Source organism: Haplochromis burtoni, unplaced genomic scaffold, assembly GCF_018398535.1.
Source record: "Haplochromis burtoni strain Fernald_Lab_line unplaced genomic scaffold, NCSU_Asbu1 Contig_204, whole genome shotgun sequence".
Taxonomy (NCBI): domain Eukaryota; kingdom Metazoa; phylum Chordata; class Actinopteri; order Cichliformes; family Cichlidae; genus Haplochromis; species Haplochromis burtoni.
In genome coordinates this window covers 336,759-353,361 of record NW_024582565.1, presented here as the reverse complement: position 1 = coordinate 353,361, position 16,603 = coordinate 336,759, and the positions used below count along the sequence as shown (strand labels likewise).

Below are 16,603 nucleotides of genomic sequence, written 5' to 3'. Positions count from 1 at the left end.
TTAGCTTGCATCTAATGTGACTCTTGGTATTTCTTAAGTGAGTGTGCAAAAGAGCATTATTATTATCGCTAAACTGGAGGCTCTATTTATGATGGAAACCATCAACTCAAGCCTGTCTAATGTCAGGGTAGCAGTAGCAGTAACCTGTAGTATTAATTTTACATTAATTCAGCCTCCATCACTTACATATTTATACATATATACATGTCAATCAACTTAGAAGCTTTCCAGCCGAAGTGAAGCGACAACGATATCTTATTGGATGAGCGAGAGGCGGGACTAGAGCAAACGCGTTTTGTGATTGGGCGAGAAGAGCATGGCTCAGTAAGTTCTGGAGGCGCGTTATAAGTTGTCAAGTTTGATGGGAAGAATCAAAGAAGTCCTAGCTTGCGTCTGTGGCGTCCTCTGAAGTCTAAAGTAAAGTGACAGACCACGGTAAGACCCACCTGTATTTTTGGTTGTATTACAAGATAACGACGTCTTTTCTAGTGTCGTTTCTTCTCCCTCTGTGTCGCAAACGTTCACGTTTTCCTGGTTGCTCGGCAGACGTCGTTGAAGTGGAAACGTTTTTTTAAGGACTAATGTCAACAACTTTCGGCTTGTGAAGCCTTTAGTAGCCTACTAACAGCGGCCCTCACCTCATGTGAGAAGTGATATTCCTGAGCTTAACCAGATGTTGTTGTCTTCTTTAAGGCCGTGTGACATTTCCTGTCGCAGGTTATGAACTTCTTCCAACTAACCCCGACCCTTTTTGCATAGTGATAAGAGCGGTCTGCTTTTAGCGGTGATGCTGTGTGGAGCTGGCTTTAGCTCGCAGCCCAGCGTTGGCTGTCCTCATGGAAAGTCTTGTAGTTTATCTCTTGACCTTTTTTGGTAATTTTTCCATGCAGAGGCAAAGACGCTGCAAAAAAGATTAACAGTCTAGTCTCTGGAAGATAACACACACATGCAGATTAATGTCTGAAGAGATAAACTGAGATTAGACGCATGCACTGTGAAAGTATGATCTTGCACTGACTCCTACAGCTAGAGCTTAAATTAAATGCTATTCGTACCGATCAGTGAATAAGATCAGACCAGGATGTTATTTTTTTTTCTCCCTCCCTTGTGTTGCATGTAAAATAATCCTTTTTAAAACTGTCCTTAGAATACATTTCTGCCTTTATTTTATTCCCCATGGCCATCTCCTGCATGCTCCCTCTGTCTGTCTCTAGTCAATCTCATGGTAGCTATATTTAGCTGGCATCTATTTAAACCATTCCACTATATCCTCCACAATGCTCCTTGGGCCCCAGGCTAGATTCAGTAGGCTTCTCTTGGGAGGCACTCGATTAGGAGACCTAAATAGCAGAGCTGGGAGAGAATTGAATTTGGGGAGTGAAGTGTGTCATTACCCAGACAGTGTGGTATTAACTTAAGTGCCTCGTTCTTTCAGCATTCATACAAAACTAGACTGGATGCATATAAATATGTCTCGCTGTTATGCTACCTTGTGTAATTTGAAAGGAAAAGCTTTTTAAAAATCTAATACCTGACACTTCCACCTAACAAGGGGGTGACACTGAAGTGGTTACATGGGAGATAATTTTCTCAACTACTGTGGTGGCAGCTAAGATGAATGATTTTACTGTAAAATAAGTGATTCCAAAGCAGTGGGCAGATATAGTGTACACCACAAATGTGCTCATTTGTAGACCTCTGTTTAAGAGACCAGTACCTTTGAAATGGACAGCCCATTGTAGTGCCGGCCTTAGTTACCCATGTCTCTGCCAAAACATTTCCCAGCTAGTCAAAAGCCAGGCTGGCCAAAAGGCTCATAGCACACATAAACTACTAATGAAGAACTGAATGCTCCCAGGGAATTAGACTTCCTGCTCACATACAAAATGCACACACTCGCACAAAGACCTCAGTAACACATTACAGTCAGACCTTTATTGGCAAAATGGGTGAGGCTGAGTAGTAGAGGCTTGTATTCAAATTGGGTAAACAATGAGCGTAAATTTCTTAAAGCTGCAGTCCTCATGTTGTTACTGTAATTGTAAGCTAGTGGCACATTGTTAGTTGTCTCTTCTGTAAGTCAAACTGTAAAATATGCATGGCTTTGATTCAGGGTGTACGTATATACGCTCTTCACATTGTTCTCTATGTTGTTCTTTGTTGCAGGAGAGACACGCAAAGTCTCTTGGGGGCCATGTCTGGCACTGGGAGTGCTAATAACAGCTGGACCATCCTAACTCCTGAGGTATCATCGCTCTGTATAGAGCACTGGAATACACAGGCTTTAAGCAAAATGCTTTATTTAAAAAACAAACAAACAAATATTACTGGTCTCAGTTTATTAGATAGATAGATAGATAGATAGATAGATAGATATCTATCTATCTATCTATCTATCTATCTCTTGTTTTATCTTTAAAAGTTGTGGGTTATGTTATGGGTTATGTTGCCATATTTTCTCAGTAAGGACTCGTCCATAACTACAGATAGCACATGTTGTGGGAAATTTAGTTATGCTTCATAAGTCTGAAAGAAAAAAAATACATTGTAATATTAGATTTTTAATTCGCTAAATATCAAAATTGGTGTTGAAAATGAAACACCTGTGAGGTTTCTTTGATTTTCAAGTGGTCTTAAAAGTTTTTCAAGCTTTCTGAAGCTCTTTCAGACGCTGGCTGCTTTTTCACTCATTTTCAGTCAGTTTTTGTAATTTAATGATTTTCTTTTTTTGTTTATTTGTTAAGCCACTTAACACTTAATCATTATTGCATCAACAACATGATTTCCAGAGAGCTATTAGGGGAAAAATTTGGCAGATCTTGACATGGTGTGCAGTGTATCCTGACACAGGACCTGAGAGCATCTTTTTCTTCACTTGATCACTGAAGCCTCATCAGAAATGGCCTCAGTGAAAGGGTAGCTGTCAAGAGGCCATTCTTAAGAGATGGAAACGCAGAGAAAAGGTCGAGATATGCTGGATTACACAAGAACTGGAGTGAAACTTATGGCAGCAAGTCTTATGGAGTGATAAATCCAAATGTAAAATTTTATGGGTCGCATCAAAACAGCAGTAATCCCAAACACACTGATGGTGCAGTAAAGGCATATTTGCATAGAAAAACAGTGGAACACTCAGCTATGAATTGGCCTCCACTGAGTCCAGACTTCAACATTTTTAAAGCAGCGTGGTATCGTGTGGACAGAGAACAAAACAAAAGGCTGCCAACACCCAAAGAAGAGCTTTGAATGTCCTTCAAGAAGACTGCTTTTGGTTTTATATAATGTGTGTTTGTACATTGCAGTAAATGACTGCACCCTGATGGGTGGCTTAATATTTTGCACAGCATTGGATTGTTCTCTGACTGAGTGTTTGTCTTTCTTAGGAAACTGCTGCTGAAACCCTGAAGCCTGTGATAATGGGGACGGAGTACCATGGAGAAAGCCATACAACTGCACCAGGTGCCTTCACATCCATTCATTTTCTCAATCGCATATCCACATTAGGATCGGAGTATACCTGAAAATACTAACTTTTGTAGCAAGTGCATTTACCAGGTTTGGCAAACTGAATGTGCTTTCTCTGCTTTACAGGCAGTTTGTAAAGTGATTGCTTTGCACTCATTTGATGCTTTCCATGAGATGTGGATAAAGTTGTGAGTCTGGATTGACAAAGAGAATGACATTTGGCTGGCTTTCTTGTATTTTTCCTTGGAAATGTTTTGTTCTACCGCTAATGTCTTTTGAGGAGTGTTTGCATATTTAAAATGCAAAATTATCCTTTTTTTTTTTTAATTTTTTTTTTTTACCTTTATTTCTGTTGATTGTGTGCAGAAATAAAGGTAAGTAAGGTTCCAAAGATGCATACATGCAAACATGGGTATTTACACACACATGTCAGTTGATTAATGCGAGCTGCTGTGCCTTGCACACAGAAAACATAAAGTGTGTGTTTCACTACATCAGTGTGTAGTTGGTGCTTCAAGAGGTTCTTTAAATGATGGTTTGGGTTTAATGTATAAATTCAATTTTTACAAGACTGTCTCAAAAATAGTTTTACTGGCTTGATGTAATATTCTGCAGTTAGTGCATTAGAGCTTTGAGCCTTCCAGCTATTATTGCAAAGTTATTACCTAAGCAATCAGAAACGACTGTAATCAAAGAAAACAACTGGTAAAGTAGAAAAAAATACACCTCATCACCACTGCTTTTCACCCTGCCTGTGCATACTGGGGGCAGGTGTTGGTGTCACGAGTAGGAATTGCTCCACTTCAAAGAGTCAGGATTGAAAAATGTTGAACTGCTGGCCTAAATGGCTCCCCTCCTGTGTCTGTGTTTGATCCAGGTTCTGGGGACAACAACCAGCCTGCAAATGGTGCAAAGTCTGCAGAAGGGCTCCCTGTGGAGAACTACCTAGTAAGGCAGCAATACATGCAATGTTCTGTTCTGTAACAGTACCATTTGTCACGCGGCTTTGCTGAATGTGTAGCCTTGATTGGCCAAAGAAAGCATTCTCCTCTCCCACGTTTTAATTTTCTAATAATCCCGGGGCTTGAATGATTGCTTATTTTTGAATGCTCAAAGAATAAATACTAAACCTATTTATAGTGTAGTGAGACTGGTTGATTCTAATTGGACAGAATTTGCCTTTTTTTCAGGTAGCAGCATTATCCTTCTCATTTGTTCCTCAGATTTGGAAAGTGACTCATTTCAGCTGTAGCTTAGAGACGGCGTTCTTCATGCTAAAGATAACACAACAATATTTCTGTTTAAATAACATTTAAACCTTTAAGACCAAAGTTGTATTGCTTGGCTTTTAACCAAAAGTGCCAAACTATAAGAAGTGCAAAAACTTTTTTTATAATGACCTTATTCTTATATCCAGGTACCAAAAGAAAAAACGGCAGAGCTAAGTGGAGGCTTGAGTGCAGATCAGCCCACCTCTGTGCCCACTTCTGTCACGGATAACCCCATTCCTTCCTCTTTGGAAGTCTCCAGCAACTTGAACCATGGCAGTGATGAAGTCAGCCAGGCAGGAGGCCTACCTGAGGGCCCGGCGCAGAGCAGCTCTGACCCCGATTCATACTCTGACTCCTACACTCATGTAGCTCCTTCCCTTGATGAGCCCCCACTCTTACCGTTGAGCACAGAGACTCTTGGAGGTGCAGAGTGTGTGCAGGTGGAAGGAACGCAGCATCTGCGAAATGAGGAGGAGCTAAAACAAGAAGGGGAGGAGTCAGATGCGTATCTAAAGACAACTGACTTGGGAAAAGAAACGGGTATGAACAGGGTGAAAGTCGGGTCATTATTACTTTAATATTAGAAAAACTTTATGTGTATGTCACTGTATACATGGCATGCAGCCTTTCTCTTCTGCTATTGGAGACTAAGCCACATGTTCTATTTGTGTTTGAAGTGTATTTGCTGGAACACCTGGTTATGGACTTTTTCAGTATCTGGGCCAGGAGGTTGTCTGGAGAGGCTGTGTGTGGAGGGGAGCATGATGTGACAGAAACCTTTAGTTACATGACACCCTGCAGAAGTAAATTGGCTTCAGAGGGACAGGAACCACTTAAAATATTTTGCAGTGTAGTGGTTTTGGTTTGTGTCACTTTTTACTGCTGCACTATCAAATGATTGGTCTTCTTTTACTCTGTTCTGCACTTTTTTTTTTTTCTTTTTTTTTTTCCCCTTACAATTTGTGTTTAAAAAGTAAAGTTCAGCATTAGTGATGTCTTTACAGAGCCAGTTATATCATTGCTCTTTTCTTTCAAAGCCAGACTGATTTGTTGAGTTTAAATATAAGAAAGTGGAGCAAATTAACCAGCATACCCTGCTTAGCTGGAGTGCTATCTTATATCAGCTATATAAAAGCAAGAAATATCTGTACTGTAACTTTGTGCTTAAAATAAATACTCTGCTGGGGGTTGAAAGTTCTGATTGCATATTGTTGTGGTGTTTTCAGTTTATATTTGAGGTGTTCCTGTAACTTAATTATTGGTAGAACTACACCTTAATACTGTTTTCTTTCACCCCTCCAGACCCCCCTGCAGATTCAGAAGTGAGTGAGGAGAGGACCGAGAAGGCTGGTGAGGAGGGAGAGTCAGAGGTGAGGAAGAGAAGGTCCCTTTTAGCATCTCTGGAGCAGATTGGGAGAGGAGAAGAGGAAGAGGAAGTGGACGAATTTCAGCTCCCCCAGCGAGAAGACGACAGCGGGTTTTCTGTGAACAAGTGCATCCTAGGTGCTCTCATTCTGTTAGGCCTTGGCACCATTTTTTTCTCAGGTAGGCATGTTACGAAGGTTAACGTTTCTTTCTTTCTTTCTAATTAGATTTTTTTTGGGAAGCTCTTTGCCTGTTTTAAAATTATATTTTAAAGGTAAAAGCTTAAAAGAATAGAAAGTAACTAACACTGGATTAGATGAAGGATGCTCCGAGACTGAGGTGTATTATACGTGCAGGTATCTTCATGGATCTGGATGAGGGTAGGTTCTTTCTGTGTGTATGTGTGGGTCACTGATTTAATTAAGTCTTTATTGGCCACAGCATGTTTGCATGTGTGAGGATGCATGCAGGAAAAAGCCTTTGCATGTAATACTTTGCAGAAAAAAAGCTTTCAAAGTTCTTTATGCTGTTAAATGTGGGGTTTTGTCCTGATACTTGGTGTAGGTGTTATCAAAAGGCAACCTTGTTGCTTTGAAGGGACCATGAACGACAGTTAGTGAATGTTAGCTTTAGAAGCCTGTAAGCTCAGTTTGTCACCTGATTTTGACGTACAGTTTGAAAAGCAAAGGCGTGAGAATGAGGTAAAGGTGAAAACAGGATTCATGAGGACTTCACCAAGGAATCCATACTTTTTTTTTCTTTTTCTTTTTCTATTGCATTTACAAATGCATTTGTAATGAAGTGTATTATGAATGCTTCTTTTCTGCTCAGCTAAATTTCATTTTACTGTCAGAAACCTTAAGCATGTTGTTTCTGGGTAATTGCACATAGTTTGTTTTTTGCATGCTATTTTTAATTTATTACTCGCATTGAAACTAATATTTGCGTTGCAGAGAGCGACTATAGTACAAGGGATCTGAAAGATACAGAGCTACCAGGAAAACGGGTCAGTGTAATGTCTACTGTCTGTTTCTTCTAGTCTAACCTTTATTTACTGTATAATGAGTGGCAATTAAAAATAAAATAAATTAATTTTACTGTACAGTGACTTGTTCTTGTTCTTTCCCGTTCCATTAACACCTTTTTCTTCTCCACTCCTCCACCTGGCAATAGTTATTTTGAGAAGACTTCTAATATCTTGCAGATGTGTAATTCTGTTTGTTGACAGGAGTGGCTTAACCCAGAGGCTCCTCAGTCCCCACTAGATGCTGACAATTCAGAGCTTTTAAACAAGCTAGCCAAAGGGAATGAGCAGATTTCTGTGCTCCAAGCCCAACTTCAGGTGTGACTCCATTCTGTCTCTCACCTCGTCTCCTCTGCGTGTGTACAGTAATGCACATTTGTATAAATACATGTGTGTCTGTGGATAAAGGTGTCAGTGAGTGTGTGTGTGGTATTCTCACAGGACCCTCTTTTTCTGTTCTTCTTTAAACAGACACAGAACGAGGAGCTAAAAGTAGCCCAGGGACATGCAGCAGAGGGAGCAAAGGAGCGGCTGAGGTGGGAGGCGGTGGAGAAGGAAAACAGTAGGTTGAAGACAGAGATGGCTTCTCTTCCTGTCCTTCAGAAAGAGAATGAGAGGATGAAGAAAGAGCTGGAGTCATTCCCGGCCCTACAGAAAGAACTAGAAACTCTGAGATCCACTGTGACAGAATTAAAAGTCTCCTCAGGTACAAAGGGAGCAAGGGAGGAAGAAGGGAGGGGATGTGGAGGAGAGTAGGAGATATAGAAGGATGAGAGTTATAAGAAAGCTTGGGAGTAGATTAGTCATTTAGTGATTTGCTTTCTTCTCTCTGTTTTTGAAACGCAATGCACACTTGTATCTTTTTTTTCTTTTTCTAACTTTGACTTTTTGTGATTGCTCCAGCAGGCAGTCAGACAACTCAAGCCTCCGTGAAGCTCGCTACATTGCCCCCACCTGGTCAGCCAGAGGACAGCAAGCAGGAAACGGCTGGATCCACAGGGAGACAGACAAAGCATCCACGGGATGACCCAAAGCAGAAAAAGAAAGATGTGAAGAGAGATCGTTATGACTTGGGTGAGCAGAAAGAGGGAAAAGAGAGAAAAAAATCTGTAGGGATGGAAGGAGAGAAAAAGGGCCGTAAAGATGGCAGTAAAAAAGAATGGAAGAAGGAAAAACATGAGCAAGGAATGTTTGACAGGGAGAATGATAAGGAAGGTAGACAGAGGCATAGTGAAGGGGAAAAACAGTGGAAGGAGAAAGACTGGAAGAAAGAGAAGACTAGCAGAGGTGATGAAGGAAAGCCATGGAAAGATGGGGAAGGAAAAAGAGAGCGGACAGAAAAGAGGGAGAAAAAAGAATGGAATGAAGATGTCGATAGGAAAAGACCAAAGCATGAGAAAGTGAATGAGGGTAAACAATTGGGAGGTAAGGAGGAGAACAAGCACTGGAAGGAAGGAAAGGATCGTGGGGGGAGACAGAAGGAACAAAACGAATGGAAGAAGCTGAAAGATGGCTTCAAAGAAAGTGGCAAAGTGCAGTGGGAAGATAAAGAGTGGAAGGAGAAAGGAGAGAGAGAGTGGAGAAGAAGCACTGAGAGGAATGATAAAAATGACAAACTTCAGGGTAAAGTAGGGAAAGAAAAGGATGAAAGGAAACGGTGGGAAGGCAGTAAAAATCATGGCAAAGACGGATCGAGGGAAGATGACAGGAAGCGATGGAATGAACATGAGCGGAAGAGTCAAAATGGGAAACACGATAAGGAATGGAAGAGCAAGGACAAGAAGTGGGAACAGTCGAAACTGGAGCAATCGAAAGAGAGAGACGGGAGGAAGGAGAAGAAGCATAATGAAGACTGGAAAAAAGACAAATCGCAATTCCAGAAAAGCAAAGATGTATACAAGATTAAAAATAATCATGGCAAAAAGGAAGAACATCAGTACGGAGACCAAAAGCAGCCTCATACACACCGCAAACCCTCCATGGGGCAGCCTGAGTACTGGGTCCAGCAGAGAGAGCGTCTCCAGCACAGTCCTAAACCTTCACAGGAGTGCGACTCATTGGAGTCCTGTGCAAAGGCTGAGCGGCTGCTCCCTGTCCACTTACCCGAGTTTGAGGCCATCCTCCAAACCTATCTAGCTAAGGCAGAGCAGGCAGGTGTCGATGATTCCAAAAGAGAGGAGCTCAAAAAGCTGGCCACGCAGTTTTTTAAGGATGGCGTTTTTGTTCATGATCAGATGAGCTTTCAAGATTTTGTTGAAGACTTGAGCGATATTTTAGAAGACATGGTGGAAGAGGACGAGGATGGGGAACAAGATAGCGCCATAGAGGATGAAATGGAGGAGTTTGAGAGAGAAGTCATGAGAAAGTTTTCATTGCGAGGAGGTGGAGAGAAAGAGGAGAGAATCAAAGGGGACTGGAGAAAGGAGAGCGGACAAGGACGTGGCTGATGAAATGATAGAATTGATGGATCTGTCAAAAGTGGCTAAAAGGAGTCGGAGCGAGGGTTTACTCAAAGGGAACATTTCTTATTGGACCACAAAGGCTTAAAGTATACATTTATCAACCTGTCATGCTTTTTGCAGGACGACCTTTTGTGTTTTACCTCCATCTGCTGTCCACTTGTGGGTTTTTGTTTTTTTTTTTTGTTTTTTTTTTTGAGTGCTCATATGCAAACACTTAATGCACTGTTACATAGGAAGGGCTTGAACGTACATCGTGTGTGTGTGTGTGAAGTGCTGAGTCTGATATTTTAAGAATCTACATAATACATCTTAGATGGTGACAGACAAATATTGCTAGCCTAAAACAGTCCCACTAAATGTATGAACATTTACTTACAGCTGTTTATTTGGGACCGACCACCTGCAGCTACTGTGAATGTCCGTTAGTGTGAAAGTCATTGCTATTCACAATTCTCTTACACTGTTCCTCTCAATAAGATTTCTAAAAGATGCTGCACAGTCTTATTCAAACATTACACTTTCACTATTTTCTGCAAGCGGCACTGTGCACTTTTAAAATCTGCTTATTCGCTGATCATGGCTGTTTTTGTTAATTAAGCATGGACTGCTGAACGAATTGAGCGAGGGTCTGTAGTCATGACACTTGTGTTTAGGAACTTGCTTAAATCTACAAATGTCTAATTAACTTATTTTATAGGTGAAATATAGAGAATTGATGGGCACATGAGATTTTGACATGTTGAGCATGTTTATTGCTGTTCAGGTGTGGAGCTTGTGCAGATGTCCTTAAGTTATTGCTTTGTGATGACTGTAACATTTGTTTGTGGTTGGTGATGGTACTTAAGACATTTGTTTTCAAAAATACTTTCTTTATCTCTTTACGTGTGGATAAACTTATGAAATGTAGCAGATTTAAAGGCCTTCAGCACCATAGAGATTGTTTGGTTTTTTTGTTCAAAGGTTGCCACACAGCGTGTGGTAGCACAGAGAACTTTAAATGTCATTACAGTTGTGTTTTCCCATGTTCTTGGCATTAAAAAATAATAAATGTAATTCCTCTCTGTGATGAATAATACTTGACTCTGTCTTCCTTTAACTCACCTGTTTAGTCTTTAAAGAATACTTCCTGAAGTGTATGCTCGCTGTAACAAGTTCTCCATAGTGATGACAGATAAGCCACGGGCTCTTGCCACACACTGTATTTTTTTTCTACACTATTTACAGACTCAAACAGCTCCGACGCTTTGCCCCAGCTGCAGCGCCACTGCCTTTTCAGTGCATTTCATTCGTGCGTCACTCCTCTGGGCCCACACCGACTATAAAGGAGGGATCATGATTAGTAGCTGTGTGCCAGCCTGCTCCACCTCTTTGTTCAAGCCATTAAACCACACCACATTGCCAAACTCATCTTATTAGATGCATTGAGCTCGGGGTGCCTTTGTTGCTGTGCCACACTGATACAGACAATTCTACAAGGTTGAGAACAAGAAGTTGTTTCATAGTGAACATTTGTAGTGAACATAATGTAGTCCGTCTGTACATCAACTGTTTCATTAACTTTGCTTCAGCAAAGAGAGATCAGCAGCCTTTATACCTGCTTATTTTAAGTTCATCTTAAATAGAGAAGAAATTAGGATATTTTTTTTTTTAAATCTATTGTCCCTTCCTATTGTGTACATCCAGCCATCCATTTTTCTTAACTTTATCCAGCTGAGTCATCTCCTTGTCTGATATACGCATTTCTTCCTTTGTCTTCAGCCAACAGTAGCATAGTTTCCGGTGGCATGCTCTTGGCCAACAGCACCAGAGGCGATCGTTAGTAGCCCGAGCTGCACCCAATCTGCTATGGAAATCTCATTCTTGATGATGTTTGATTTGGCAAAGAATGCCCTTCCTGACACAACCCTCCCAATTTATCCTGGCTTGGGACTGGCACTAGGAGCGCACTGGAATGCACCACCACGAGCACCCTCACCCCATGTCTAGGTTTGGAATAAGTCAGAGGACCTGGAGAGAATCTGTGCAGGCTCAGCATGGGGCCCAAAATAGCTGTGGATTTAAACACAGGACCTTCTTACTGTGAGGCCAACCACTGCATAACTACTGCATAAATGAATTAAGCTGTGAAATTTCATGTCCTAAGGGTCAAAGGTCGGCTTCACCACTACATGTCAATTTTCTAGAGAACATGTTTCAGGACAGTCTTTTACAAAATAACAGGCTGTGAACGTATTTACTTAAATTTGGTCAGAAACTGAACTGGTGACACTAATCTACTGAATTCACTTCATTTAATAATAAATGTGGACACATGTGGGCCTAAATTGATTGGTTGGGAATGGCCTACAACCCCAAGGCAGTAATTTAAGTTTATATTTAGCTTGAAACCTTTAGGCCTATGATGTTTGCCTCAAGGCCAAATGCTGGTGTTGTAGACTTAAGTAGCAATTGAGAACTTTAAGACATGTCCTCAGACAGAGATACACCTGCAGCTACAGTCCCAGGATATCAATCTTAAAACAACTAGAAGCATTGGCCCACTGTAAGCACCGATGCTTTTATAAGACTGTGTGTAGGGAAGCAATTTCCAGCCCCCTCACTAAGCCATTTGTTTTGAGTTAGTTGCCACACTCTCCTTCCCCAATGACAGCCAAGGGAATGGAAGGAGGAGAACTAAATACTGCTTTTTCAAGTATAAGGGGATAAAGATGTGTGTGTCTGGGTGTGTGCGTCATACAGCAGAGAAACAAAAACTAGAAGAGGGGATATTTGGATGATAAAGCCGATGTGCTTGTTAGTGCTAACTGCCTCCCTAATATCCCAATTGTGCACATCCTGTCAGAGCTTTAGAGTTTAAAAAAAAAATTTTATGAGGTAAAACCCAAGTGCCTCATTCTCATCCTCATTCAAAAGTTTCCATATACAGACAGTATAATTATATACCTGATGTACTGCTCTACTTTTTGCTCTCCACAGCATTCTGCCCACATTTTCATACTCACAAGAAGCAAAGGAAATAAACTGTCTGTGCACTGGGATGACCCGCAAAAATGATTAAAAATAGTTCACAGGCAGTGCAGAATGTTAATGTTAACCTCGCTTAACTTCACTTCTCAGTCTTGTGGTGGTTTTCCTGAATGAGATGATGCATCTAGTAATCCATCCTTCTTCAAAGATTGGCTACATGCTGTGCGTGCATCTGAAAACACAGCTGTGTCATGGAAAAACATTTGTGGTTTCTTTGGAAATATGGTTTACACTTTTAACAATTCCAATGATTTATCTACTTAATCCGTCAACAGCAGGGTACAAAAGGAGAAGAAAGACGTTTGTACTCACCAAATACCTACACACACACAGCTGGTGAGTTTCCACTGTCTTTTATTCCAAATCAATGTTAGAATTCTGTTGAACTTCAGTATATGCTTTTAAAAGAGTCGACCATTAAAGGCCTGTGCTGGCAGGGATGGTTCCTCTGACACGCTGAGCAGAGATGAGTTTTACAGACTGGTGTCATCAGAGCTCCTTAACTTCGTCAAGGTAAAATCAGTGCACAGTAGTTTCATTTGTACCTCTTATTCATTGATCTAATAGTCACAGCAGGTTGGTGGCTTTACTTAAGTATCTATTACATTTTCTATTTCTATAGATGCCTGTTTTCTTTTTTGCATTGACTGGTTCTGTACTTACAGACAGTTTATATGCGGATTTAGGCTGCAGGCTACTAACTGTTAGCACTTCTTGTACGCTGACTACGCTGAAAAAAAAGACCAGATGCAACACAAAGTACCATACTTAGATATCAGTTTGAAGGCCCGCAGTTTCATTATTAAAGTATAATCAGGGAGACTCAATTTGCTCAAACTGAGTTTTGTTTCTCACGAAATTAATCATAAGGGGGAAGCTGATGTTATTAAGCGTTAGTCATCATCTATGTGAGCTCTCATCAACAGTTGCAGTCTTACTGGAGTTTTGAGTCATTTAACAGCTCTCCTGCCTGTGATCTTGACCATGAATGAGCAGTTGCATCATCTCATATTGGGACAGGATATTACTCTCCATTTAATGTTTCACACTAAATGTCCCCCCCTCAAAAAAAAAAGTATTGCGTTGTTGAGACTGTCTTGTCTGTGCTCTACATGTTCGAAGGATAAAGGTCTGCTTTACCCACAGTGTGGAAAATTCCACGTTTCTTGTTTGAATAGTTGTAATAATCGCAATGACCACTAGATGGGGACATAGTCAATAGAGTTCTGTGACAAACCACTTCTGCTGATGAAGCATGATTTTTTTTTAAACTCGTTTGCATGCCAGTGTGTTCTGCTTGCCTCTGATCTCTCGCTCCATACACATGACCAGTGTTAACCGAATTTTTTGCATTATCCACGGACTGAGACGGTTCTTTTTAAATATTGGATACATGTGATTTCCTGTTTTCCTGCAGAAAGCTGATGACCCTGCTGCCATTGACCAACTTATGAGCTCATTGGACAAGAACAATGATGGAGAGCTCAACTTCTTGGAATTCTGGCAGCTGATTGGGCAACTTGCGAGCAAGCATGGGAGGTTTAGCCAATAAGAGTGTCCTCGGATACTCTTTCTTTCGCAGTTCTGTGTGTTACTGTGTCGCCTGTGTGCCATGTAGTTAAAAAAAAAAAACGGGATTTCAGCCAGATGAAAAACACCCTAAAGCCCGTTTCAGTTTCACAGTTATGTGTTTTTTAGTCAATACTTTGTGTTTCATTTCCACCTCCCATGTTTCGAGAGGCTCTCAGGTAGATTCAGTCACTTCACTTTTACATAGTTTTAGAACAAATCCCAGCCCGCAGCGAAAACACACATGCTTCAAGCCCGGCGTGCTCACAGTCCTATGATGAAACTGCAGAATAGGAATGTAGTGTGTTACAGCCGTGTGTGTGTGTGCGTGTGTGTGCGTGCGCATTCCTGGCTTCCTAATTCCTGGAAATCATCATCTCCCCTCCGGACGCCAACAGAGGTGGTGTTTAGGGAAAAATCTGAATAAAATGTAACAGGATAGTTCTGTGTTCTCTGCTGTCCAGTCTTTCATTCGTTACTTTGTATGTGTGTGTGTGTGTGTGTGGGGGGGGGGTTTCTTCTTTTTTGCTACATAACTCCATCTTTCCACTCTTTGAACCACTTTCAGGGTGTGGCTTGACTGCATCTGTCTGTTCGTAAGACTTTGAACACACACGCGCTTAAAACATGCGCGCGCTCTTGTCCCTACTTGTTGAGAGAAACTGTGTTGTGCCAGAAAAAAAGTACAATATAATATAATACATGTGTATATTTAAAAAAATAGAAAAGATGCGGGTGTGAGTATAAAACAGAAGCAGAAAGGCCGCAAGTTTTTTGTAATCAAAAACGCTTTTTTAGACTCTTTTGTGGAACAACGGAAATCTTTGTTAAGAAAATATTGCTGCGTTGCTCAAGCTGCGCCTCTTTCCACATTCCTCCTCTCCCAGGCACACGCCCTAAAACTGTGAAAAAAACTGGCTTGAGTCAGAAGTTAAATCACGGAAAAGATATGTGTAGCTGCTTAATCTAGAGGAAGCCTTGCGAGGAGGATCTGAAAGAAAGAAGCAGAACATTTGCTGAGACAGTTTATATAGGCTTTTGTTCTCGCTCTCAAAGGTGAGTGCTTTTTTCTCTCTCCATTACGAGTTCTCTTCATTAATAAATTCAGCTGTTTCTTTTTTAAATTGCGAGTTCAAACTTTTCTACTCAACACAAAAAATTTAAAACTTGAACTTATTTTCTGCACCGTGTCATCAATTTTCTATTACTTGCCAGCCTCTCTATTGTCATTACCCAGCTTGGTGGCCACAGGGATCGGGTTCATCTTCTTGGTAATGTAACCCCAATCCCTTTACACTTACACAGAAACCGGAGTCTCGAGTCGCGTTTACTTATTTATCTGCTGTGTGTCACTCCTGCCTGTGGTCACTCTACAAATTGTGAGGATTAGTTAGGGCTAAATGTAAATGTGCGACGTGGGCAAGCCCCTAACATCTCCGTTACGCGCGGCGCTTACTAGTTTTGGCGTGTGCGCCGAGGCTGTTATCGCCCCGTTAGTCAGTCATAATGTGACCGTTGTAACGACAGTCAGATTTGGCTCTCATCACTGTGAATTATTAACGTTATGATAAGACTCCGGTAGTGAGACTCGAATGGCTTCGACCCGGTGTAGTTAATGAAGCAGAGGAGAAATAGCGACCTGGGCGATGACAGGTATGCTCACGGGGGAAGTGAGTCAGTCACACCTAGTGCAAACAACACGACCAGGGTGGAGCTGGTCACCCACAAGGATCAATGGTTGCTCACGTCCGTTGCCATCGCAGAAGCACTTCTTGTACGCTGACTACGCTGAAAAAAAGACCAGATGCAACACAAAGTACCATACTTAGATATCAGTTTGAAGACCCGCAGTTTCATTATTAAAGTATAATCAGGGAGACTCAATTGTTTTTTTAATGACATTTTTTTGCATTTTACATAGAGTGGTTCAGCAGCTGCTAATGTGCTTGTGAGCATCATGGATTATTACCAGTAAGAGAAGAGAAGAGCTAGATGTTCCTGTTTTAAACATCTTTAGAAGCCTAAAGTTACAAAATCATCCAGCACTCACAAAAGAAAAAAAAAAGAATTCGAGTTTTAAACAATAAATATTAAATAAATTAATAATGACAGTTATTTTTTTTATATCACCGGTGTATTTAAAGATCACCGCGCGCTCATGCTATCTCTCCTCCTCTAACAGTTACGAGCTGCTTCTGTCCGCGATAAGCATCCCTTAAGAACAATATCAACCCACGATTCCAACGTGCGCGAGCTACATTATTTACTTCCTGAATTTAACGAATAACATGCCATCTTGTTCAGGACCAAGAAGACGAATGGCTAGTAGTTCGAGCAGAAATCACTAGTGTGCATACATGAGGAGGCAATGTGCCATCAGGCTCTTCTTTTTGTTTTTTCTGTTCTAAATGTCATAGTCC

At 41.1% G+C, this 16,603-nt stretch overlaps 3 protein-coding genes across 7 annotated transcripts in view; all 3 read left to right on the top strand.

The window, feature by feature from the left end:
- The first annotated feature begins 309 nt into the window (after positions 1-309).
- pbxip1b (pre-B-cell leukemia homeobox interacting protein 1b) lies at positions 310-11,018 on the top strand. 5 transcript variants are annotated; one of them, XM_005936069.3, is made up of 11 exons: positions 310-435; positions 2,167-2,245; positions 3,384-3,459; positions 4,343-4,413; positions 4,883-5,276; positions 6,039-6,281; positions 6,458-6,481; positions 7,055-7,107; positions 7,330-7,443; positions 7,597-7,831; positions 8,032-11,018. In XM_005936069.3, exons 2-11 carry the CDS (start codon positions 2,195-2,197, stop codon positions 9,570-9,572), a joined length of 2,802 nt encoding a protein of 933 aa, XP_005936131.1. In that variant the 5' UTR covers positions 310-435; positions 2,167-2,194; the 3' UTR covers positions 9,573-11,018. The 5 variants fall into 5 exon arrangements, with proteins under 5 accessions (XP_005936131.1, XP_014193494.1, XP_005936134.1 ...); XM_014338008.2 differs by having other exon boundaries at positions 8,029-11,018; XM_005936072.3 differs by having other exon boundaries at positions 7,597-7,687; positions 8,032-11,017.
- A 907-nt stretch (positions 11,019-11,925) lies between these two features.
- On the top strand, positions 11,926-14,674 carry LOC121815399 (protein S100-A11-like). Its single transcript, XM_042226276.1, has 3 exons — positions 11,926-11,946; positions 13,023-13,127; positions 14,032-14,674. Exons 1-3 carry the CDS (start codon positions 11,926-11,928, stop codon positions 14,164-14,166), a joined length of 261 nt encoding a protein of 86 aa, XP_042082210.1. The 3' UTR covers positions 14,167-14,674.
- Positions 14,675-15,066: 392 nt separating this feature from the next.
- si:ch211-105c13.3 (uncharacterized protein LOC325758 homolog) overlaps positions 15,067-16,603 on the top strand; it is a 7,337-nt gene continuing 5,800 nt past the window's right edge. Inside the window, exon 1 of the mRNA XM_005936068.3 lies at positions 15,067-15,239. The gene's annotated coding sequence lies outside the window, so the exon portion shown is untranslated. The remainder of the gene's footprint in view (positions 15,240-16,603) is intronic.

Excerpts from the sequence above, each read along its gene's own strand:
- LOC121815399 (XM_042226276.1), top strand. The coding sequence starts at position 11,926 with ATGGCCTACAACCCCAAGGCA. Across the intron at positions 11,947-13,022 it reads TGGCCTACAACCCCAAGGCA|AGTCGACCATTAAAGGCCTG; the intron begins GTAATTTAAGTT and ends TGCTTTTAAAAG. Across the intron at positions 13,128-14,031 it reads AGCTCCTTAACTTCGTCAAG|AAAGCTGATGACCCTGCTGC; the intron begins GTAAAATCAGTG and ends GTTTTCCTGCAG.
- pbxip1b (XM_014338008.2), top strand. The coding sequence starts at position 2,195 with ATGTCTGGCACTGGGAGTGCTAATAACAGCTGGACCATCCTAACTCCT. Across the intron at positions 5,277-6,038 it reads TGACTTGGGAAAAGAAACGG|ACCCCCCTGCAGATTCAGAA; the intron begins GTATGAACAGGG and ends TCACCCCTCCAG. Across the intron at positions 7,108-7,329 it reads CAGAGCTACCAGGAAAACGG|GAGTGGCTTAACCCAGAGGC; the intron begins GTCAGTGTAATG and ends GTTTGTTGACAG.